The sequence below is a fragment of the Triplophysa dalaica genome, chromosome 23, assembly GCF_015846415.1.
Source record: "Triplophysa dalaica isolate WHDGS20190420 chromosome 23, ASM1584641v1, whole genome shotgun sequence".
Taxonomy (NCBI): Eukaryota; Metazoa; Chordata; class Actinopteri; order Cypriniformes; family Nemacheilidae; genus Triplophysa; species Triplophysa dalaica.
This window is the reverse complement of record NC_079564.1, coordinates 12,420,779-12,443,906: the sequence shown is the minus strand read 5'-3', so window position 1 is coordinate 12,443,906 and position 23,128 is coordinate 12,420,779. Positions and strand designations below refer to the sequence as shown.

The window sequence follows — 23,128 nt, the reverse complement described above, 5'->3', positions numbered from 1 at the left end:
ATATTATTTTTTAAATTAACAAATAAATAATTTATGTGGTTAATGTCAATGCTTTAAATATATATATATATATATATATTGTCTCAAATTAGCTGGAAATATGTTAATATTATAATATTTTATATTGCTAAGTATTTATTGAAATACAAGTATATTTATAAAGAATATTTTTTTATATTTTAAACTATATGAGTCTGCTGCAATGCATTCTGGGATCACCTACCGAGAAGCGCCTATGGTGTCTTAAGATGGTCTATGTGGGCAGCTTAATAGAGTTTGTGAACTAAACACTGGTAAAAATGGTCAGTTGGGTAAACAATCACTTTAAGTCAATATTGAAAAAATGTGCTGTTTATTGGTTGGTTTTAAAGCCTTTGAAGATATAAACTAAATATAGAAAAAAACCTCAGATGTGATTAAAATAATCCTGATTAAATGAGTGATTGGATGCTGTGGTTTTAGTTAAACCTCTTCACGGTGCATTCTGTTACAGGAGATTTTGTGCCTGGGATGTTTAAATGTCACCCTGTGTTATATCTTAAAACTTCAAGTATTGATTCCCACACAACACTTTTCTCTGCACAATACCCACCACATGAAAAGGAAGAACAGAACTCATTAATCACCATTTTTTCCATTTTCAATGAAACTGCTGTGTTTTCTTTTTATAAAGCCGATCATTAAGGCAACATCTACAAACCAATAAAAGTTCTTCAGATGTGAAAAATTGACCTTGTTTCACATTCGACATATGAAGTTCAACACAGATGGAACACATAATCCATCAAAGCTCACGGCAGAAGTCAAGACATTGACATGTGGCTCGTTCGTGCTCTGAACAACATTGGCCAACATCACAAGACAGACAACCTGGCGTTCTTACGACACTAGAGACAAGACTATAACTTATTTCCGCAGAATATTTTTTCTACATTTATTTTGTTATCATACATGTCTGAAACACCTGGTGCGTAACACCTGGTCATGAGTCACTGGAGTCCCGTGTTATTGGTTCTTGCTTGCAACCGGTCATGAAGTGCCTGTCTTTTACAAGGCCTGTAGAAAGGAATTGTTTGTAGACATGTTGGTCAGTCCTTTCTACTCAATTCTTGGAGAGAACAAGGTACAATGTGCCCCGGAAGTCTGGCCAAAAGACTTTTAATAGGTTACGAAATGTTATTGTCTTGACATATTGACATATCCCATTGGCCCATATAACATTTTTTTGCCATGTTGGGAAATAAGATACACACATAACACACTTCGGCTTGACGAGTAACAATAGACTGTACTAGATCTCTAAATAGACAGTAGTTTTTGGCCCACTCTTCAGGTTTATAAATCAAACTGCACTTTCTACGGACTGCCAACATTTTCTATCTCTGATGCAGCAGTTTGGTGCATCATTTATTTCCTATGCAGAATCTTCATGGTCTTGTACTGTAGTACTCGAATTTTATTTATCTGTCGTGGTTGCAAAAATGACCTTTAGTTTGGAATTTTTTGTAGAAACGTCCTCTAGTTGCATTTGGATTTGACTTTGGATTCATCTGAAAGGGAGAAAAACATCTTCTGTTTAGAATGAATCAGTTTAGTATCCGTTCTCTGAGATGTGTTTATCATCGGTTTGGACATGAAAAATAGGCTTTGCATAAAATCAAACGCAGGAACACAAACACAAAGACAGTACACATACACAAGAGAACGCTCAGATCCGCTCAGAGTGTCCATTCGTCAGGAATCTCTTTCAGTGTCAATGTGTGTGGCCGGATGTGTTTGGATGTGATTTGCATACGCTGAGTCAACATGCAGACTGTTTATCTCACTGGCTGAATAAACGGTCCTTTAAAGACGAGGACGGTTACAGCTGCCTTCTGTCTGCAGGCCTTTAAACATCATCACCGTCTCCAACATGCCACAGGTCAACAACACCACAAATATACCACCAAGCCCAGTTGAAATGTACAGAAGTGGTCAAAAGGGATGACAAACTTTGGAAAATTTAAGTCTTTGCATGTTATCTGAATATGTTATTGAACCCCCCAAAATGTTTCTGACGAATGCTAATACTGACTCATGTCCTCTCCAGACAAATTTTCTATGTGGTTTGGTTGTTCATCCACAAACAAACACGCTACTCCTTCACTAAAACCAAACTTTTTTAAGACTCCTGCCAGAAGATTTCTTTTTCGCCATTATCTTCTTTGACGTCAGATTCCACGCCTCTAATTGGTCAACAAGGCTTTTTAGGGTTATATCGCCACCTGTTGGTTTGGCACGCTCTTGACGTTTTTTTTTAAATGATGAAGGAATTCGTATATGGAAATACCCGTATACATGTGCACTAGGCCCCAGACCCCAAAACAAAACCTTGTGACAAGAGCAGATTGGATATCACTTACAATCCTGATTTTTGTCTCTGATAATAACGAGAATCTCCTGCTTTATGGAGATAATTATGGGAAAGTCCTGTCCATTCATTAGGTTATCCTGTTACATAGGGCGAACATGTTCAGAATGATGAAATCCAAAACTAAAATGACTTCCTGTCATTGCCCGCTTTACACGGAAGATAAGTTATCAGATGTTTTCACCCGTGCTGAAATAGGTTCTGTTATTGTATGACTAGCTGAAAGAGAGAGCAGTGTGTGCATACCTGTTTACTGACTCATCCTGGCACGAATCACCAAGAAATTAGCATGACTTATGGAACAAAACATGCTTGAGGTCTGTGAACATATGGTGAGAACTAAGCTGATGATTTTCATTCCTTGGCATTGAGTCGAATTGATCTAAAGTTTTTATTTACAAACGGCAAAGAAATTACATAAGGAGTTTAAAGAGTAGGGTGTTTCATATGTGTGTTTAAGTTTCTAAAGAAGGTGCTGAGGCTGCATTATGTGTTTAGAAATATACTGGAACTGAATGATGTGAGATTGGCCACAAGTTGGCGCTTTAAAAGGAACGTTTCAGTTTACACAATAAGCATCATCTAAAATATTTTTTATTCTGATTTAACAAAAACAGTTGAAACATATGGTAACAAAATCTTTCTATACTGACAGCAACATACCTTTTTATATAAAAAAAACATTGACTTATTTGCAAATTTGCCAAAAAATACTTTATTAAATGTATTTATAAGTTCTGTAATCATTTACTCACCCTCAAGTTGTTCCAAATCTATATACATTTTGTTGTTCTGATGAACAAAGGGAAAGATATTTGGAAGAATGCTTGTAACCAAACAGTTATTGGCCACCTTTGACTACCGTAGTAGAAAACACTGCTTATACATTTCTGTCTTTTGTCACAAAAGAAAATATATTGAAGAATTTAGGAAATCCCTGTAATGGATGTATAGGCTGTTTTGTTTATATTGTAGTTAAGATGTTATTCTTCTTTTTACATGTTCTTCTTAACATGTTCCTTCGCGTTTCTCACACACACCTCCACATTTATTGTGTGTTGTAAGTGAATGGAAAACAGGTGCTTGTCCTCTGGATGCTGTGCACAGGAGCTTTGCCAAACGCGCCTCTGTTAAACATGACTTACATCTTGTTTGAGCTTAAAGAAAACATTAGCTTCAGTGTAGCAGGTCAAATGACAAGTTACAAGAACTGATGATGACCATTCATCCATGACCTTGAAAAGTGGCCCTGTTATCACTGAGCAGGTTAAGATGCATAGATGAAAATTGTGCAACAGAGTGCAACAGTGATTGATAACACCAGCGGATACGCTTTCACATTCATTTCTTAATCAGTTTCAGGCTATTTACTACTTAATAGGGAACATTTATTGGAGCTGATGTGTGAAGTATCTCCGCCTCTCTTTCTCCAGGGCTCTATCCAGCAGCTGGTGTTGACTGCCGATCCCACGGCACCGAATGAACAGTGTGAAGAAGATGACCCCTATGTGAGTGCCTCTGGTTTTTCAAGTAGCCTTCATGACTTATTGACCTTAAAGATTTAAGAATTGTGCCTTTTCAGACCCAAAAATTTAATTATTGAACTGTAATAAAATTTGAAGCAAATTTGAAGCAAAATTTGAAGAATGTTTTACGGCAAAAGGTATTTGACATGTAATAGAGTAATAGCGCCTCCCAGTGGTTTAATTTGTATGTTGCAGGTGTGACAAATCGACTGTAACTTGTTATAAGTTACATGTACTTGTAAATAACACTCAGGGGCAGTTCTAGGCTTTGATTCTTGAGATGGGGAGGGGGGGGGGTTAGCCCTCAGTGAGTATTTGAAGTCTCTCCCATGTAGTTCCTTTGACTTGATTTATCTTAATAATAATTCTAGAATTTTATCTGCTGTTTTTGTATTCAATTCACCTTAAATTATTTAAATAATTTTTGATTATCTTTAATGATATATTTTCTTGAAAACTACACAAAATTGTGGGTGCTGGGAAACATGGTAGTGTTACAATTGTGAAAATACTAGAAACTTTATTCTCTAAACCTGTCTCCTGTGCCCTTCAGTTGATGCTTCAAATATTGTTTAGGTAGATTTTTCCTTTTTTACTATTTAAAGTTCTTTTGCACGTGTATTTTTTAACATTTCTGTAACGGCAATGCTGTTGGCTAACCTTTTCCAGGCATCAGGTTATGGCAGTGGTGATGACATCTACGACGATACTGAGACTGGAAATGAAGTGAAGAAAGTTGTGGAGGAGAGAGAATTTATAATGGTGAGTGACATCACAGAGATACTACACAGTGCATACACCCAGTATCTCACAGAAGTGAGTACACCCCTCACATTTGAGTACATATTTAATTATATCTTTTTATGTAACAACACTGAAGAAGTGACACTTTGTTACAATGTAAGGAAGAGATTGTATAGCTTATATAACTTTACTTTACTGTAAATTTACTGTCCCTTCAAAATGACTCAACGCACAGCCATTAATGTCTAAACAGCTGGCAACAAAAGTGATAACAAAATGTCCAAATTGGGCCCAAGGTGTCAATATTTTGTGTGGCAACCTTATTTTTTCACTGTTATACAAGCTGTACACTCATTTACATTGCACATTTACAAAAATGTGAGAGGTGTACTCAATTCTGTGAGGTACTGCACATGTGACCAATTAGAAATTATTACATTTAAAGGGGTCATATGGCGTGAATAAGTATTTTTACTGTGTCTTTAGTATGTTGCCCATGCATGTATTATAAAAGTAAAATAACAAAAATTAAAGAACAAAAGATACATTCTTTCTAAAAGCAAATGCTCACCCAAACCTGCCTGAAAGCCTTGTGTAACCATCTACATCAGTTTGTGGGATGATTTGACTAACACCGCCCAAATGTATACAGTATGTAAATAAGGGGGGCGTACCTGATGTTCCAAATATGGTAAGAGGTGTTACATTACTGTCACACGCTTGCAGTATTCGACCAATCACTTCACACTGGTTAACTGGCAGCACCCCTCGCTTTTCAGAGCGATGACCTTTGTATAAAATCTGCATGTTTCAGAGAGGCGGGGCAATGAGGTGTTACAAACATGCACGGTATGTGGAAAATACAGCGTTTTTTAACCGTAAATCATGTATACACATTGAATTACATCTAAAACTAAATATTAGTTTTAGCCATGTCATATCACCCCTTTAAATAAAGAAGATCTAAACATTTATGTCATATGTCAGTCCACAGGCATCAGACTTGTGCTTTCCTATTTTCCCAATCTTTGCATCTTTAATTTTATAGGAGTATGCATTGGAGAGGTACATAGGAGTATTTAACTTTCACAATAGAGTTTTCATTTTCAATAGGGTCAAATTACCATTTTTCTTGATAGATCATAGTTTTAAATTTTACACACATACAGGTGCACACATGCAAATATACAGTCGTACTCTCACAGGGTTAAGAATATTTGATGGTAAACACTTGCTCCCTAAAATATGAAGTTGTTTTGAGTTTTGTAGCACATCTCTGATTTTATGATAAGACCCCATTCATCTCCATCTGGGGTTCACTCCCTGTCAGCCCTTTTGGCCTCTGGAGTCAGATGTGTCTTTGAAGGCCTGCCTCACAGAGGACGTGCTGAATGTGATGTCCTTTTTTCCCCCCACTCCTTTTTTTACTTTGAAGTTGTTTTTCATCTTGATCTATGCTTTTAGACATATTTCATTACACTATCATTCGTATTCAGCATTAAACATATTCAACAACGTCCATTTATTTTGACAGATTTGTATTTTGTTCTTTTCTTCTCACAATCTAGTAGAATGACCCAAAATATTTTAATAGCCTGCATTATCTTTATTAAGTGATTTAAATGAGTGATTTACCGGATCGAAATGATATGGGATCTAATGATGCCAACATTTTATTAGAATTTATTGGCACATTATTCAATATTACAAGGGAAAAAAATGATTCTGTGTGGTAGTAGATTTCATGAAATTATTTGAGTAAACTTACTTAATAGAATTGTTTTCTTGTTTTTTAACCAAAATTTAAGTTAAAATGAAAAAATCACGGAATTCTAAATGCACAAATTATTGAGTGAATTCAACTTAATTTTGTCATGTTCAACCCACTTAAACTTGTATAAAGGATCTTTACTTAAATAATTCATGAAGTCCCACCACAAAATAATTAAGTAGATTTCACAAACTGAGCAGTGAATTTGAAGTTACCAGCATGCTTTGCATGTGAAACCATGAGGAGAGTCATTTTTGTGAAAAGTGCTATTTTATGTGCTTTACAATTTATTGTTCTGTTGTCTTTCAAAGATTCTGTTTGTGTTTTTGTGGTTACCATCGTTTAGAAGAGCGCTGTTTGTGCTTGGATCATGGAGAGCTCAGTGAACTCAGTGAACAGTGCTAATGCCAGTACTGAGACTACTCTCAGCTTACATGTACATCATTTATATTGTAAACAATAATAAATGTAAACTGAGTATAAAATAGATCATGAATTAAACTCCAATAACTATTTCTTCTTGATTCTTTTAAGTTTATCATGATAGGTGCTTAAATAATTTGGGTAATCTTACTTGATTTATTCATGCAATATTGCATTAAATATTCTTATTTAAAGTACTTAAAAATATTTTTGTTAATATTGTTACCATTTTTTTTTAAAGTAAATAGCTGTGTCATTTTTTTACAGTTGCGTCCTTTATTGCTACTTATATAATATATAAGTATTTTAGTTATACTGTATATCATATTTATTTATTATGAGACATCAATATACACACATGTAACACATCACATTCCTCTAGGATTATAGTGCACCTGTTCACACTCACAGATGCACAGATGCTTTGGACTGTTTCGGATACAGTCATGTGTTTGGTGAAGTTTAGCAGAGGTCATGCAGTTTGCTGATGTCATCTGCTTGAAAGATTTACTCGGGGACCAAAACGATCTTATTGGAATCCAGCTAACCAAGCCGGCAGCTCACTACGTGGGATTTTGAAGATATACACACACACATTCACAAATTGCAGGCTTTGAAGTACAGCCAAATAATTAGTGGATTAAGACTTCCAGACCACCCTGCTGCTCAAAGCTCTGACAGTGCCATGTTTGTCCAGCAGAGGGAAACAGTTTACAATATTCAGATAGGCCTATAGAGTAAAAGGTGTTATAAGATTGTCAGAAATAGTGGCTTACGATTAAAAGAGAAAAGTATATTTATATTTTATGGTACAATATGCATATGCAGGACCAAAATAAAAATATCCTAGCGCGACACAAAGAAACAACATGTTCATATATTTTGCATAATGTATGTATTCAGCCAGATGATCTGGAGACCAGCCCTGTGAGAGCGCCCCCTACTGAAGCTCCAATATATGAAACTGAAACAGACGATGAAGATTTGGAGGAAAGTTCAGGGCTGGACATAGACAGGACAGAAACTAAAGGTAAAATACTTTAAATTAACATGAAATGTGAGAGAAACAGAAGTATTAATATTTGCTGGTTGCCTCATTATGTTTGTTTATGTCAAGTTTCAGAGCCAATCAGATCAGAGGGAGCCAGTCAAGACAGAAATGTGAGTAACACTTTAACTTCGTCCACAGTCAATGAAGAATGTCTTAAAATAAAAATTTTGTGATCTGATGTGGAACCCAAAGTAAGATATTTTGAGAAATGTCTCTGTGGTTTTGTGTCCGTTCAATTGAAATCGATATGGGCTATGTGTTGTTTGGATAAAAACATTCTGCAAAATATCATCTTTTGATATCTGTAGAAGAAAGTCCAAAGACATTTCTGACCCAATGTATAACAATGAATTTGTTTACAGTACTCTTGTTGACCATCATCTTATATAACCTTTCTTGTCGATTGCATTTGACCATGTTCTATGGTGGATGTTTCACAGATCATTACTATGCAGAAAGGACAAAAAGGGGACCCAGGCCCACCAGGACACCCTGGACCCCCAGGACCCATCAGTCCATCAGGTCCCTCTGGAGGAGAGCCAGGTCCCAGGGGTCCACAGGGCCCTTCGGGACCACCAGGAGTGCCAGGAAAAGATGGACATCCTGTAAGTACACCTGACACTTCCTTTCTATGCAAACATGTGCGCTCACATTTTCAATCACCTGTTGTGCAGTAATGGATTTGTAGCTTAGTGATATCAAAGGTATAGCTGCATTTTTCACTGCCAAGTCATTACTGTGTAACACAATCAACAGAACTTTGTTGGTTGACTCAGAAAGATCGTATCATGTTTGAGCTGTCATGTTATACATAAAACATGATTAGTTTTGTCTTTCACGGCAAAGTACAAGAATCAACAAAACTGATTCAAAACATGCTTCATATCAGTAACTTCACGGTTATGTTTGCTCTTTTCTTTTTCCTTTCTTTTCTGCAAGTTTGTTTCATCAAGTGCACATCAAATACAAAGTTATATTTGGTCTATTTTGCTTTTACATGTTACATACCAAGATAATAAAGGGACAGGTCACCCAAAAAAGGCATTATTTATATGTAATTTAAAACCTTTATATGACACTGTCTTCTGTGGAACACAAAAGAAGATATTTTAAGCGATCTCAGTTTTTTGTCCATATTATGGAAGTCATGGGAGCCAATGTTCTTTGGTTACAAACATTCTTAAATGCGGCCGTAACACACACAGTTTCTGCAAAAATATTAATCTTGAGTGCCTATAGAATAGAATTGCATACTTCGTATCTTCGAAGAGTATTTAGTTTGATCACATTTATAAAAGATAGATACAGCTTTACGATTGTTTACGAAAACATACGGCGCGTGTGGGGGGGAGGGGTAGGCTGAACCAAAGCATGTTTTGTCAAGTTGACCATGTTAAGCATGAGAAGACAGCACGTTTACCATCGTAAAGAACTCAGAATGCATGAAACACCGTTGCACGGACACTTTAAAGTATCTTCTTTTGTGTTCTGCAAAGTCATACAAATAAGGCTGCCCCCTTTTTGGGGGGGGTGAAATATCCTTTTCATCCTAATATACATTTAGACTTATGTTGTTTGTGTCTTTTTTTTTACATTGTAAGTGTTTGTTGTAAATATCTTTATTTGCAGGATAAGATAGTGTGTGGGACCTTTTCTCCATTTTTCCCAATGCTTACCTTTCTTCAAGCAAGACAGTTTTGGATGTCGGGACATGTTGTCTGACATACTTTGCATTAGCTTTACAATATGTCAAAGCAAATTGTTACCATGTCTACGACCAAATATACCCCGTATGCAATGTTCCGCCGTCTCAAACTTTTTTTCAAATTCCATGATTATTTTATTCATGCAGTTAATCAGTTGAACTCTTTCACCAAATAAAATTGTGCTTACTGTATTTTTCTTTTTTCAGGGAAGTCCAGGGAAAGATGGAGGCGCTGTAAGTATCTTCTTGATTCTCATATTATTCAACTGAACGGTGGAACAAATGAAAAAGTTATTTATAGATATACAGAAATACAGCTATTTATTTTAAAAACAGGACGAATACAGTTACCAAATATTCACAGCTTGTCAATTTCCTTTTATATGTCCTCGAGCAAATGTAGTTCAGTTATGTTGAACAATGCTTTTAAAAAATGGATAACTTGCCGACTCAAGGTTCAAGACTTAAAAACCAGCTACTAAAACAAATAAATAAATGAAAATACACACAGACAATGTTTTTGTGACTGACCTCAAAGACAGATATGGAAATGCTCAAGAAATATGCATTTTATGTCCCATGGAGTGACTACGGCCAAACCAAACTGGACTCAACATTGAGCCTTATACAGTATGCACCACCCGGTCGTTTTATACCAAATTGCAGCGTGCATAATTTTATACTTTCTATACACTGTATATTTTACTGCAGTGATGACATTCTCGTGCCTTGCCTTTCTCAACCCTGTCCCCACATGTGTGCGGCAGAGCTGGCCTACAAACCACAGAGGAGAGAAAACCCATGGAAATGTTTTCGTTATGTGAATTGATGCCGTACGCAGGCTCATTATTTGTGAGGCATGGCCGCTAAATTGCGGAGCAGACAGTTAGCGTGCGGGAAAAGGGCAGCGTGACTCTTTCACCTCTGTGTTTGAGTGGAAAATGAGCGCACCTGTCTGCACACCTGTGAGCCTGATTAAACCACCACCCCTGGGTTGTGACCGCACTTTACTTCTGGATCTGACGGTTCATTGCACACATGTGGGCTTCATGTGTCTGTGACGTTGAGACATTTTTTAACCTGAATGAATTTGTCTTATTCTCACTCGGTGTCATGTACAGGGCGAGGTCGGACCTCCGGGATTTCCTGGACTATCTGGAGAGCTGGGTCCTAAAGGAGAGAAGGTGGGACACACAAACATTTAGATTTGAAAATCCATTTGGATATTCTGCTTCCTGAATAATAATTTTGATCCTTTCTTTTAGTAAATGTGTAATTAAATGCAGTTTATTTTTATTTTATTTATTTTATAGTTTTATTTTGGTCAATGATTCTAAAACCACCATTGTTTTTATTCTAGATTATTACACGGCTCATTTGAATGCTTGATTCTCATTGGCCAGTCACGACATTCCAAGGGTTGTTATGTAAGAGATAATGTACAGGCAGCCGGTTGTTATCGCAGAAATAAGAGAGATTTATACATATTTTTGTGTATTATTAAACTGCCCCTCTCAAAATGAATTGTAGCATCCGGGTTACAGGGTGTTATTAGTTTTGTGCAGTTGTTATTTGAAAATGGAATGGAATGTCGCCACTGGCCAATCAGAATCAAGCTTTCAAATGAGCCATGTAATAATTTCAAATAACAACTGCACAAAACTAGTAGCACCCTTTCGCCCGGATGCTGCAAATCATTTTGAGAGGGGCAGTTTAACATTACACACAAATTAATTATAAATGTGTCTTTTAATAACATATTTGACATTATATTTACAAATGATTAGACCAATTTGCCAGTTCATGGCGTTTGAATGTCGTTTCTTTAAAACCGAAACTAAACGGCTTTTCCTCGCGGAAGGTCTGCATTGTTAAAATTCACATTTTATGTCCAGTTTTTTCTATTGTGGCAAGTAGCCATGTTATATGCGGGATAATGTACAAGTAGCCGGTTGTTATTGCAAAATAAGTCCCCTCATTGTGATACAAGGATCACACTGTCGGGGCTTTTTTCTGCGATACAACCGGCGGCCTGTACATAATACCTTACATAACAAAACTCAATTATACATCTTCCTACAGTTATACTGTATATTGGAAACAGATAGCCTTAGGATAGTTCATGAAAATAAAAATAATGGCTTGTGCACACTGGGACGATAATCACTCGCGTTTCTCGTCGACGTTTAACACCTCGTGGCTATTCTAAGGGTGCCAATGTGAGTTTGAAAAAAAAAAAACTCAAGCTTGTATTTTTTGTTTGTGTGACGCAACGCGTTAAAAACTGTCCAACCAATGAGATTGCAACTTTTATTCACTTGCATCGAGCTGCTGAAGTTACAGTACAACACGACTTGGTGCCCCTCAAGCGAGCAAACATTGACGAAGAGGAAGCACGATGAATTCTTCTTCTGTGCAGAGTGTCAAAAGCATAAAGTCGCTCAGCGCCACCTTGTGACCGGGGTATTTCTGCGCCATCTATGTCAGGGAGTGAATTTGCAAGTTTACTCGTCTCATCACCAGTGAAAATCGTTGGGTATGAACGCCGAAAAACGTCTTAAAAATCACCCGCGATAAGTGCATGCGATTATCGTCCAGGTGTGTACAAGCTTTAAATCTGTCCATTTCTATTCACTCTTCTTTTGTTTAACCAGTGTTGAATGATTGAATTAAATTATTAAAATAATTTGTATAATTAAGATAAGATCATCTCAATATAGTTTGTTGAGTAAGCTCTTCGCTGTCATCTCACTTGTTTTCTTGAAAACAGGGGGATCCTGGGGTGAGCATCCCAGGGCCACCTGGACCTCCCGGGCCACCAGGGCGCCCAGGAACATATAAGTATACGGTATCAATTCATGATTCAAAATTAAATGCATAAAATTCTTGTAAAAGCCTGTGTTTGAATATTTATGCTTATTTGCATACAGTTATACCGTAATGCTGTTTAAGGAAAGACTGTTATTAAACTCACTGATCCTTCTCCATGTTCAGGACAGCATTGATGGCTCAGGATCAAGCTTTGTGGACTTTGACAGTGACACGGAAATAATAAGGGTGAGTTATATATTGAGTGTCTCAATATTAAGAACTGTGGCCCTAAGTCAACACTCAGACATATGAAATGATCAATCATTCTTACATAATGACACATGAGTTACTTATTATATACAAATCCAAGTTCTGAGATGTGATTTAGCGTTTTATGTGAGGGGATGTTTAATGCTCTCTAGTGTTTTATAATTACGACAAAGCATTTGATTCATTTTTTTGGTCTATTTATAGGGTCCCCCAGGGCCACCAGGGAAACCAGGTCCTCCTGGCCCCTCTGTGGAAGTTCATCCAATTCCAGTAGGGCCGCCTGGGACTCCTGGAAAAGATGGGAAGGATGGGGAGATCGGTCGACCTGGAATTCCAGTGAGTGGGTTTTTTGCGTTGGAGTGCATAAACATTTGTCTCCATTACAAACTTAATCTTGTATTGTGAAAATAAGGTAGGTTAATAAGCATGGATGCTGTTTGACAGTGTTATTTGGAAAAGTCATGTGTAACATTCAACATGCACTAAATAGACAATTTTGTTAAAAATTGAGCCATGATTTTGTTAAAGCGTCAGGTATCCTTTCGTCACCGCAGGCATGAATGCTAGTGTTACATTATTGATTGCAGAATTTGTTTGAGGAAGCATCTAACAGTCCTGATTAACTGGATGATGCTGATGATGTTGTACAACAGTATATGGCCGACACATACACCCTGTGTTGCAGGTGATTGATGACTGGTTTAGTGGGTCTGGATTAGAGTTTGGGTCAGGATTTGAGCTGGGCTCAGGTCTGGACTCTGAGGTAGAGCTCCTGGTCTCACATGGTAAACTGAAACCATGGGCCGAAAAGTAATTTCCTCCCATCATGTTCCAAACATGCAGAAATCTTAACACTTACTCAATGGCTGTTGCTTTTATCATGCTTGTCCTCATCAAACAAGACGCTGGCAGAAAAATAGACATTTTTCCAGTGGTATGAAAAATACATGCTATAGGTGTGGCTATATAGCACACGTTGTTAAGTTTAAAACTAGAAAGATCGTTATTTTATTGTTTGCTGTAAAATATACATTTTGATACGCTGCTAGTGTGTTTGAGTGGTTGCTGTAATAGTGCTTCCTTTTATTTAAAGTCATTTTAAAGGATAAGTTCACCCAAAAAAAGCAAAAAACATAATTATACATAATGGAAACCATAAAAATGGATATACCGTAATTTTAATTTTCGTTATTTTGTGATTTCTTAAAGGGGGTCATATGGCGTAAATATGTGTTATTCTGTATCTTTGGTGTGTTAGACACGTAAGATTGCGTGAATCTCTATCTATTCTATCTAAAAGAGAATGCTCACCCAGAACTGCCTGAAACGCCTCGTGTAACCACACCCCCACAAATCTACGTCAGTTCGTGGTGATATGACCAAGACCGCCCAAATGTAAACACAAGTAAGGTGGGCGTACCATTCAGTAAAATTGCTTTGGAATCTGATGTTCCAAATATGATTAGAGGCATTACATTCCCGTCACATGCTTGCAGTATTTGACCAATGACTACGCACTGGTTAACTGGCAGAGCAATGATCTTTCTGCACAAAAAAATCTGCACATTTCAGAGAGGCGGGGCAAAGAGGAGATAAAAAACATGCATTGTATGTGAAAAATACAGCAATTTTAAAACTTAAATCGTGTATTCACATTGTATCTAAAACAAAGGAAAAAAATGTTTTGGCTGTGTCATATGAGCCCTTTAATTAAAGCCCTTTAGAAATAATACAGTGTAGCTTTTCTAAATCCCAACCCTTTTAGAAGTCATTACAGTTCTGCGAAACATTAGATTACCCCAGACATCACTATTGATGTAATCATTCACAAATGTTTGTCTTTGTTGAAAGTGAACATTAATAGAAGTGTTCCCAAGCCAATCAGATAATGCAAAATCCAATAAGCTTTTCAGATGAACATTTACCCATAATCCTTTGATTCAAGCACAGATGAGGTCAGGAGAGAGAGCGCTGTACTCATACTGTGTGAAGGTTCAGAGAGTTCTGAAGATTCACCTGCAGCTACTGTACCCTTGTATGATGGAACATGAGCAACACTGATACGATGGGGGGAGACTGCCTTTCATAATATGCCCTGCTGAGACTTCAACTAACCAGCCGGCCCTTAAGAAATTCACAGCTTCTGTTAACCCTACTGAGATAATACAAAATCTGATGTCCCCGATGACAGCCGATAATACAACACCTGAAGAAATGACGATACTGTAGGAAGTGTTGAAATACACACTTCAGATGAATCAGTATTGCCATTTTTAATTTGTTATTATCATTCAAATCAATGACTGAAAATACGAAAACTCTCATTTAGATTTTATAGGGTCTTGTGAAGATGTTATAGGAGTTCATGTGCTGTTTTTGGTGCTTTCAGGGTGTAGATGGACGAGACGGTGAACCTGGCAAAGATGGTGAACGAGGCCAAAAAGTAAGATATTTATATAAACCTGATATTACTGCCATAACGTTACTTTGATTGTTAACTCGCATGTCTTTCTGAAACACTTAAAGTGATAGTTCACCCGAAAATTCTGTCATCATTTACTCACCCTCTTGTCCTGTCAAACGTTTACGTCTTTCCTTAATCCACAGAAAACAAATAAACATATTTTCAAGAAAGTTGGTAACCGAACAGCACTAGCCCCCATTCACTTCTATCGTATGGACACAATACCAATGCAAGTGAAGGGGGCCAGTTAACAACATTCTACAAATATCTTCATTTGTGATGTGGAGGAAAGAAAGTCAAACAGGTTTGAAATGACAAGAGTGATTAAGTGATGACAGAATTAAAAATTGTATTCTTATTTTAGTGTATAAGTGGCCTGTTGTCACTCTTTTTCTATGATGACACAAAACAATTTCTCTCCTCTGTATTTTCATCCGTTTGTTCCAAGCATCAATTTGAAATAATCCACTCTGGTGAATTGTTTGACAGGGTGAACAAGGTTTACCTGGACTCATGGGAACAAAGGTATTTTCATTAGATTCTTAAAGTCTTCAGATCAGTAAGACTATAGATTGCTGGCATGTAGAATCATAAAAGAAGTCACTTTATCCGTCTGTAATTGTTAACAAGAAATGAATTAATCACATTTCCCATTTTCAGTTTGTTTCAAGTAGAAGTTGTGGCAAAATTGTGGCTCTTCTTCATTTGTTTTAGGGTGACTCAGGCCAGACGGGGGTCCCAGGACAGCCAGGACCTGTGGGACCTGAGGGGGCCAATGGGCAACCAGGCCTTCCGGGGCCTCCTGGCCCACCCGGGCCACCAGGAAAAGGCCTCAGCTTTGACATTATGGTGTGTTTACAGGCCTTCAGTTGTTTATTATTTGGAACCGATCAATGAAGATAAACAGTAAAGTGTATATAATCGTTGCATGTCCACATTTCCAGGAAATGGAAAAAAGAACTGTACTTTTTTAAGCATTTACCAAAGTTTGTCAAGCATTTATAATGCTTTTTCATTGGTTAGTTTTTGTTGTCTAAAACCCAGTGACAAACACAAAGGGTGACTAATAATAATGATTTATGGCAACAACAAAAAATCACAAAATATGGAGATATAAGGTTTCAGAAGGACGGCAAGGATATGTACTGTAGTGTAATACTGTAATAGTAGATTTAGTACTGAAGCTGAATGTAGATGTTGAACTGTAGTATTTTAAAGAATTTTTGTTTATCTTCTGTGTTTCCGCAGGATTCTGAAGGGTCAGGAATGGATGTCAGCAGTGGCTTCAGACCTGTGTTGCCTAGAGGACCACCTGTATGTGCATGTCAATCTATTTTCTCTTGTACTACTGTACTGTTCAAACAAAACTGATTCTCTTAAGTATTCTTCATTTCAGGGTCTTCCCGGTATTCCTGGCCCACCAGGACCGCAGGTAGATGCACCTTGTTGAAAATTGTTTTGTGTGCAGCAGTATAATGATATACAGTGTGGTCCAAAACTGTTAAAAACATGTGGGACAAGCAGAGCGGCACGAGGACCGGGAGGCATCTCAAACGGAGGAGGTTCGGAAGCAATAAAGGAGGTGCGACAACATTAAATGACGAGAGAGAACCAGGCCTGGATTTGACGAATTATTTTTTTGATACAAGTGTACTAACCATGTTTTTTTGGTGCGTTGATTACGTAAACATGGTTTTACTGCAGAAACCATCGTTTACTATGGTTTTTACAAAAAACATGTTTTTGGTTTAAATGTATTAAAACCATGGTAAATTTTGGTAAGGGTATGTGTGGCCGGCAGTCGACCGTGAGGTGGCTGTCGCCATACTACTTTCATGTTGTTGTTTGTTTATTTTGAACAAACAACAAAACGAATGTAAATATTATTTAAAAAAAAAACGAAAGTAAAATGCCGACAGCTCCCTCACGGTCGTCTGCCGGCCACACAAACATAATATAACATAAAATCCAGGCCTGGTTCTCTCTGGTCATCTACTGTTGTCGATCCTCCTTTTATGCTTCTGGAGCTCCTGAGTGAGAGATGCGAGACCGGTGCAATGCAACGGTTCCCTCACGGCCCTCGTTCGGCATTCCTTGTAACAGCATTGTTTTTATTTTACATTTTTAGAATTTAGTAAAATCTTAAACGACTGGACTGAATTTTTGGGGTTATATATACCAGCATTTCATAGCCCATGTTTTGCATAGTTCTTGTGCTTCTGGAAGCAAAACATCTTAACTGTTTTAAAACAAATCAACATGCAAAAGGTTAAGAATCCTTCATTTTGCATTATAATTTTAATTATTTGAAACATTTCGCCACCAAATGCTTTGTAACATTTCAACGTTTATGTTAGAACATTTTATGTGATATTTGTTTATGCTCAAATATTTGGACCTCACTGTATGTCACTGTATGATATTACCTGCCACTGCATCATGTTTAATGTTTCGATTTGGGATTTTTGTGAGTATGGGGTGTATCTAAACTTCATATTACACACACCTCACAGAATATGTTTGCTAATCTTAACATTTATTTCAATATTCCAACTCTTTTTTTTAGGGAAAAGATGGCGCTGATGGCCCTCCAGGTTTTTCTGTGAAGGTTTGTGATCTTCACACACAGTCACATCACTAAAACATCAACACATCCGTACACGCACAGTCACATCACAAAAACATCAACACATCAGTACACACACAGTCACATCACTAAAACATCAACACATCCGTACACGCACAGTCACATCACAAAAACATCAACACATCATAACACACACAGTCACATCACTAAAACATCAACACATCCGTACACACACAGTCACATCACAAAAACATCAACACATCAGTACACACACAGTCACATCACTAAAACATCAACACATCCGTACACACACAGTCACATCACAAAAACATCAACACATCAGTACACACACAGTCACATCACTAAAACATCAACACATCCGTACACGCACAGTCACATCACAAAAACATCAACACATCATAACACACACAGTCACATCACTAAAACATCAACACATCCGTACACACACAGTCACATCACAAAAACATCAACACATCAGTACACACACAGTCACATCACTAAAACATCAACACATCCGTACACACACAGTCACATCACAAAAACATCAACACATCAGTACACACACAGTCACATCACTAAAACATCAACACATCCGTACACGCACAGTCACATCACAAAAACATCAACACATCATAACACACACAGTCACATCACTAAAACATCAACACATCCGTACACACACAGTCACATCACAAAAACATCAACACATCAGTACACACACAGTCACATCACTAAAACATCAACACATCCGTACACACACAGTCACATCACAAAAACATCAACACATCAGTACACACACAGTCACATCACTAAAACATCAACACATTCGTACACACACAGTCACATCACAGTCACATCCAAACATCCGTACACACACAGTCACATCACAGTCACATCCACACATTCGTACACACACAGTCACATCAAAGTCACATCCACACATTCGTACACACACAGTCACATCACAAAAACATCAACACATCAGTACACACACAGTCACATCACAAAAACATCAACACATCAGTACACACACAGTCACATCACAAAAACATCAACACATCCGTACACACACAGTCACATCACTGTCACATCCACACATCCGTACACACAGTCACATCACAAAAACATCAACACATCCGTACACACACAGTCACATCACAGTCACATCCACACATCCGTACACACACAGTCAGCCACATCACAAAAACACACACAGTCACATCACAAAAACATCCACACATCCGTACACACACAGTCACATCACAAAAACATCAACACATCCGTACACACACAGTCACATCACAGTCACATCCACACATCCGTACACACACAGTCAGCCACATCACAAAAACACACACAGTCACATCACAAAAACATCAACACATCATAACACACACAGTCACATCACTAAAACATCAACACATCCGTACACGCACAGTCACATCACAAAAACATCAACACATCATAACACACACAGTCACATCACTAAAACATCAACACATCCGTACACACACAGTCACATCACAAAAACATCAACACATCAGTACACACACAGTCACATCACTAAAACATCAACACATCCGTACACACACAGTCACATCACAAAAACATCAACACATCAGTACACACACAGTCACATCACTAAAACATCAACACATTCGTACACACACAGTCACATCACAGTCACATCCAAACATCCGTACACACACAGTCACATCACAGTCACATCCACACATTCGTACACACACAGTCACATCACAGTCACGTCCACACATTCGTACACACACAGTCACATCACAAAAACATCAACACATCAGTACACACACAGTCACATCACAAAAACATCAACACATCAGTACACACACAGTCACATCACAAAAACATCAACACATCCGTACACACACAGTCACATCACTGTCACATCCACACATCCGTACACACAGTCACATCACAAAAACATCAACACATCCGTACACACACAGTCACATCACAGTCACATCCACACATCCGTACACACACAGTCAGCCACATCACAAAAACACACACAGTCACATCACAAAAACATCCACACATCCGTACACACACAGTCACATCACAAAAACATCAACACATCCGTACACACACAGTCACATCACAGTCACATCCACACATCCGTACACACACAGTCAGCCACATCACAAAAACACACACAGTCACATCACAAAAACATCCACACATCCGTACACACACAGTCACATCACAAAAACATCAACACATTCGTACACACACAGTCACATCACAAAAACATCAACACATCATTACACACACAGTCACATCACAAAAACATCAACACATCATTACACACACAGTCACATCACAAAAACATCAACACATCATTACACACACAGTCACATCACAGTCACATTCACACATCCGTACACACACAGTCAGCCACATCACAAAAACACACACAGTCACATCACAAAAACATCCACACATCCGTACACACACAGTCACATCACAAAAACATCAACACATTCGTACACACACAGTCACATCACAAAAACATCAACACATCCGTACACACACAGTCACATCACAAAAACATCAACACATCAGTACACACACAGTCACATCACTAAAACATCCACACATCCGTACACACACAGTCACATCACAGTCACATCCACACATCCGTACACACACAGTCACATCACAAAAACATCAACACATCCGTACACACACAGTCACATCATAAAAACATCAACACATCAGTACACACACAGTCACATCACTAAAACATCCACACATCCGTACACACACAGTCACATCACAGTCACATCCACACATCCGTACACACACAGTCACATCACAGTCACATCCACACATCCGTACACACACAGTCACATCACAGTCACATCCACACATCCGTACACACACAGTCACATCACAAAAACATCAACACATCAGTACACACACAGTCACATCACTAAAACATCAACACATCCGTACACGCACAGTCACATCACAAAAACATCAACACATCATAACACACACAGTCACATCACTAAAACATCAACACATCCGTACACACACAGTCACATCACAAAAACATCAACACATCATAACACACACAGTCACATCACTAAAACATCAACACATCCGTACACACACAGTCACATCACAAAAACATCAACACATCAGTACACACACAGTCACATCACTAAAACATCAACACATCCGTACACACACAGTCACATCACAAAAACATCAACACATCAGTACACACACAGTCACATCACTAAAACATCAACACATTCGTACACACACAGTCACATCACAGTCACATCCAAACATCCGTACACACACAGTCACATCACAGTCACATCCACACATTCGTACACACACAGTCACATCAAAGTCACATCCACACATTCGTACACACACAGTCACATCACAAAAACATCAACACATCAGTACACACACAGTCACATCACAAAAACATCAACACATCAGTACACACACAGTCACATCACAAAAACATCAACACATCCGTACACACACAGTCACATCACTGTCACATCCACACATCCGTACACACAGTCACATCACAAAAACATCAACACATCCGTACACACACAGTCACATCACAGTCACATCCACACATCCGTACACACACAGTCAGCCACATCACAAAAACACACACAGTCACATCACAAAAACATCCACACATCCGTACACACACAGTCACATCACAAAAACATCAACACATCCGTACACACACAGTCACATCACAGTCACATCCACACATCCGTACACACACAGTCAGCCACATCACAAAAACACACACAGTCACATCACAAAAACATCAACACATCATAACACACACAGTCACATCACTAAAACATCAACACATCCGTACACGCACAGTCACATCACAAAAACATCAACACATCATAACACACACAGTCACATCACTAAAACATCAACACATCCGTACACACACAGTCACATCACAAAAACATCAACACATCAGTACACACACAGTCACATCACTAAAACATCAACACATCCGTACACACACAGTCACATCACAAAAACATCAACACATCAGTACACACACAGTCACATCACTAAAACATCAACACATTCGTACACACACAGTCACATCACAGTCACATCCAAACATCCGTACACACACAGTCACATCACAGTCACATCCACACATTCGTACACACACAGTCACATCACAGTCACGTCCACACATTCGTACACACACAGTCACATCACAAAAACATCAACACATCAGTACACACACAGTCACATCACAAAAACATCAACACATCAGTACACACACAGTCACATCACAAAAACATCAACACATCCGTACACACACAGTCACATCACTGTCACATCCACACATCCGTACACACAGTCACATCACAAAAACATCAACACATCCGTACACACACAGTCACATCACAGTCACATCCACACATCCGTACACACACAGTCAGCCACATCACAAAAACACACACAGTCACATCACAAAAACATCCACACATCCGTACACACACAGTCACATCACAAAAACATCAACACATCCGTACACACACAGTCACATCACAGTCACATCCACACATCCGTACACACACAGTCAGCCACATCACAAAAACACACACAGTCACATCACAAAAACATCCACACATCCGTACACACACAGTCACATCACAAAAACATCAACACATTCGTACACACACAGTCACATCACAAAAACATCAACACATCATTACACACACAGTCACATCACAAAAACATCAACACATCATTACACACACAGTCACATCACAAAAACATCAACACATCATTACACACACAGTCACATCACAGTCACATCCACACATCCGTACACACACAGTCAGCCACATCACAAAAACACACACAGTCACATCACAAAAACATCCACACATCCGTACACACACAGTCACATCACAAAAACATCAACACATTCGTACACACACAGTCACATCACAAAAACATCAACACATCCGTACACACACAGTCACATCACAAAAACATCAACACATCAGTACACACACAGTCACATCACTAAAACATCCACACATCCGTACACACACAGTCACATCACAGTCACATCCACACATCCGTACACACACAGTCACATCACAAAAACATCAACACATCCGTACACACACAGTCACATCACAAAAACATCAACACATCAGTACACACACAGTCACATCACTAAAACATCCACACATCCGTACACACACAGTCACATCACAGTCACATCCACACATCCGTACACACACAGTCACATCACAGTCACATCCACACATCCGTAC

The 23,128-nt window shown here is 38.3% G+C and overlaps 1 protein-coding gene across 1 annotated transcript in view; it reads left to right on the top strand.

Annotated features, from left to right (window-relative positions):
- The window catches only part of LOC130413530 (collagen alpha-1(XVIII) chain-like), a 64,896-nt gene that overhangs the window by 23,863 nt on the left and 17,905 nt on the right, over nt 1–23,128 (top strand). The window contains 17 exon segments of the mRNA XM_056738809.1: nt 3,844–3,918; nt 4,606–4,698; nt 7,778–7,904; nt 7,992–8,035; nt 8,366–8,530; nt 9,838–9,864; nt 10,752–10,814; nt 12,401–12,478; nt 12,625–12,687; nt 12,916–13,047; nt 13,397–13,474; nt 15,101–15,154; nt 15,665–15,700; nt 15,890–16,024; nt 16,424–16,489; nt 16,572–16,607; nt 17,742–17,783. Of these exon segments, the coding sequence (XP_056594787.1) occupies nt 3,844–3,918; nt 4,606–4,698; nt 7,778–7,904; nt 7,992–8,035; nt 8,366–8,530; nt 9,838–9,864; nt 10,752–10,814; nt 12,401–12,478; nt 12,625–12,687; nt 12,916–13,047; nt 13,397–13,474; nt 15,101–15,154; nt 15,665–15,700; nt 15,890–16,024; nt 16,424–16,489; nt 16,572–16,607; nt 17,742–17,783 (1,314 nt within the window).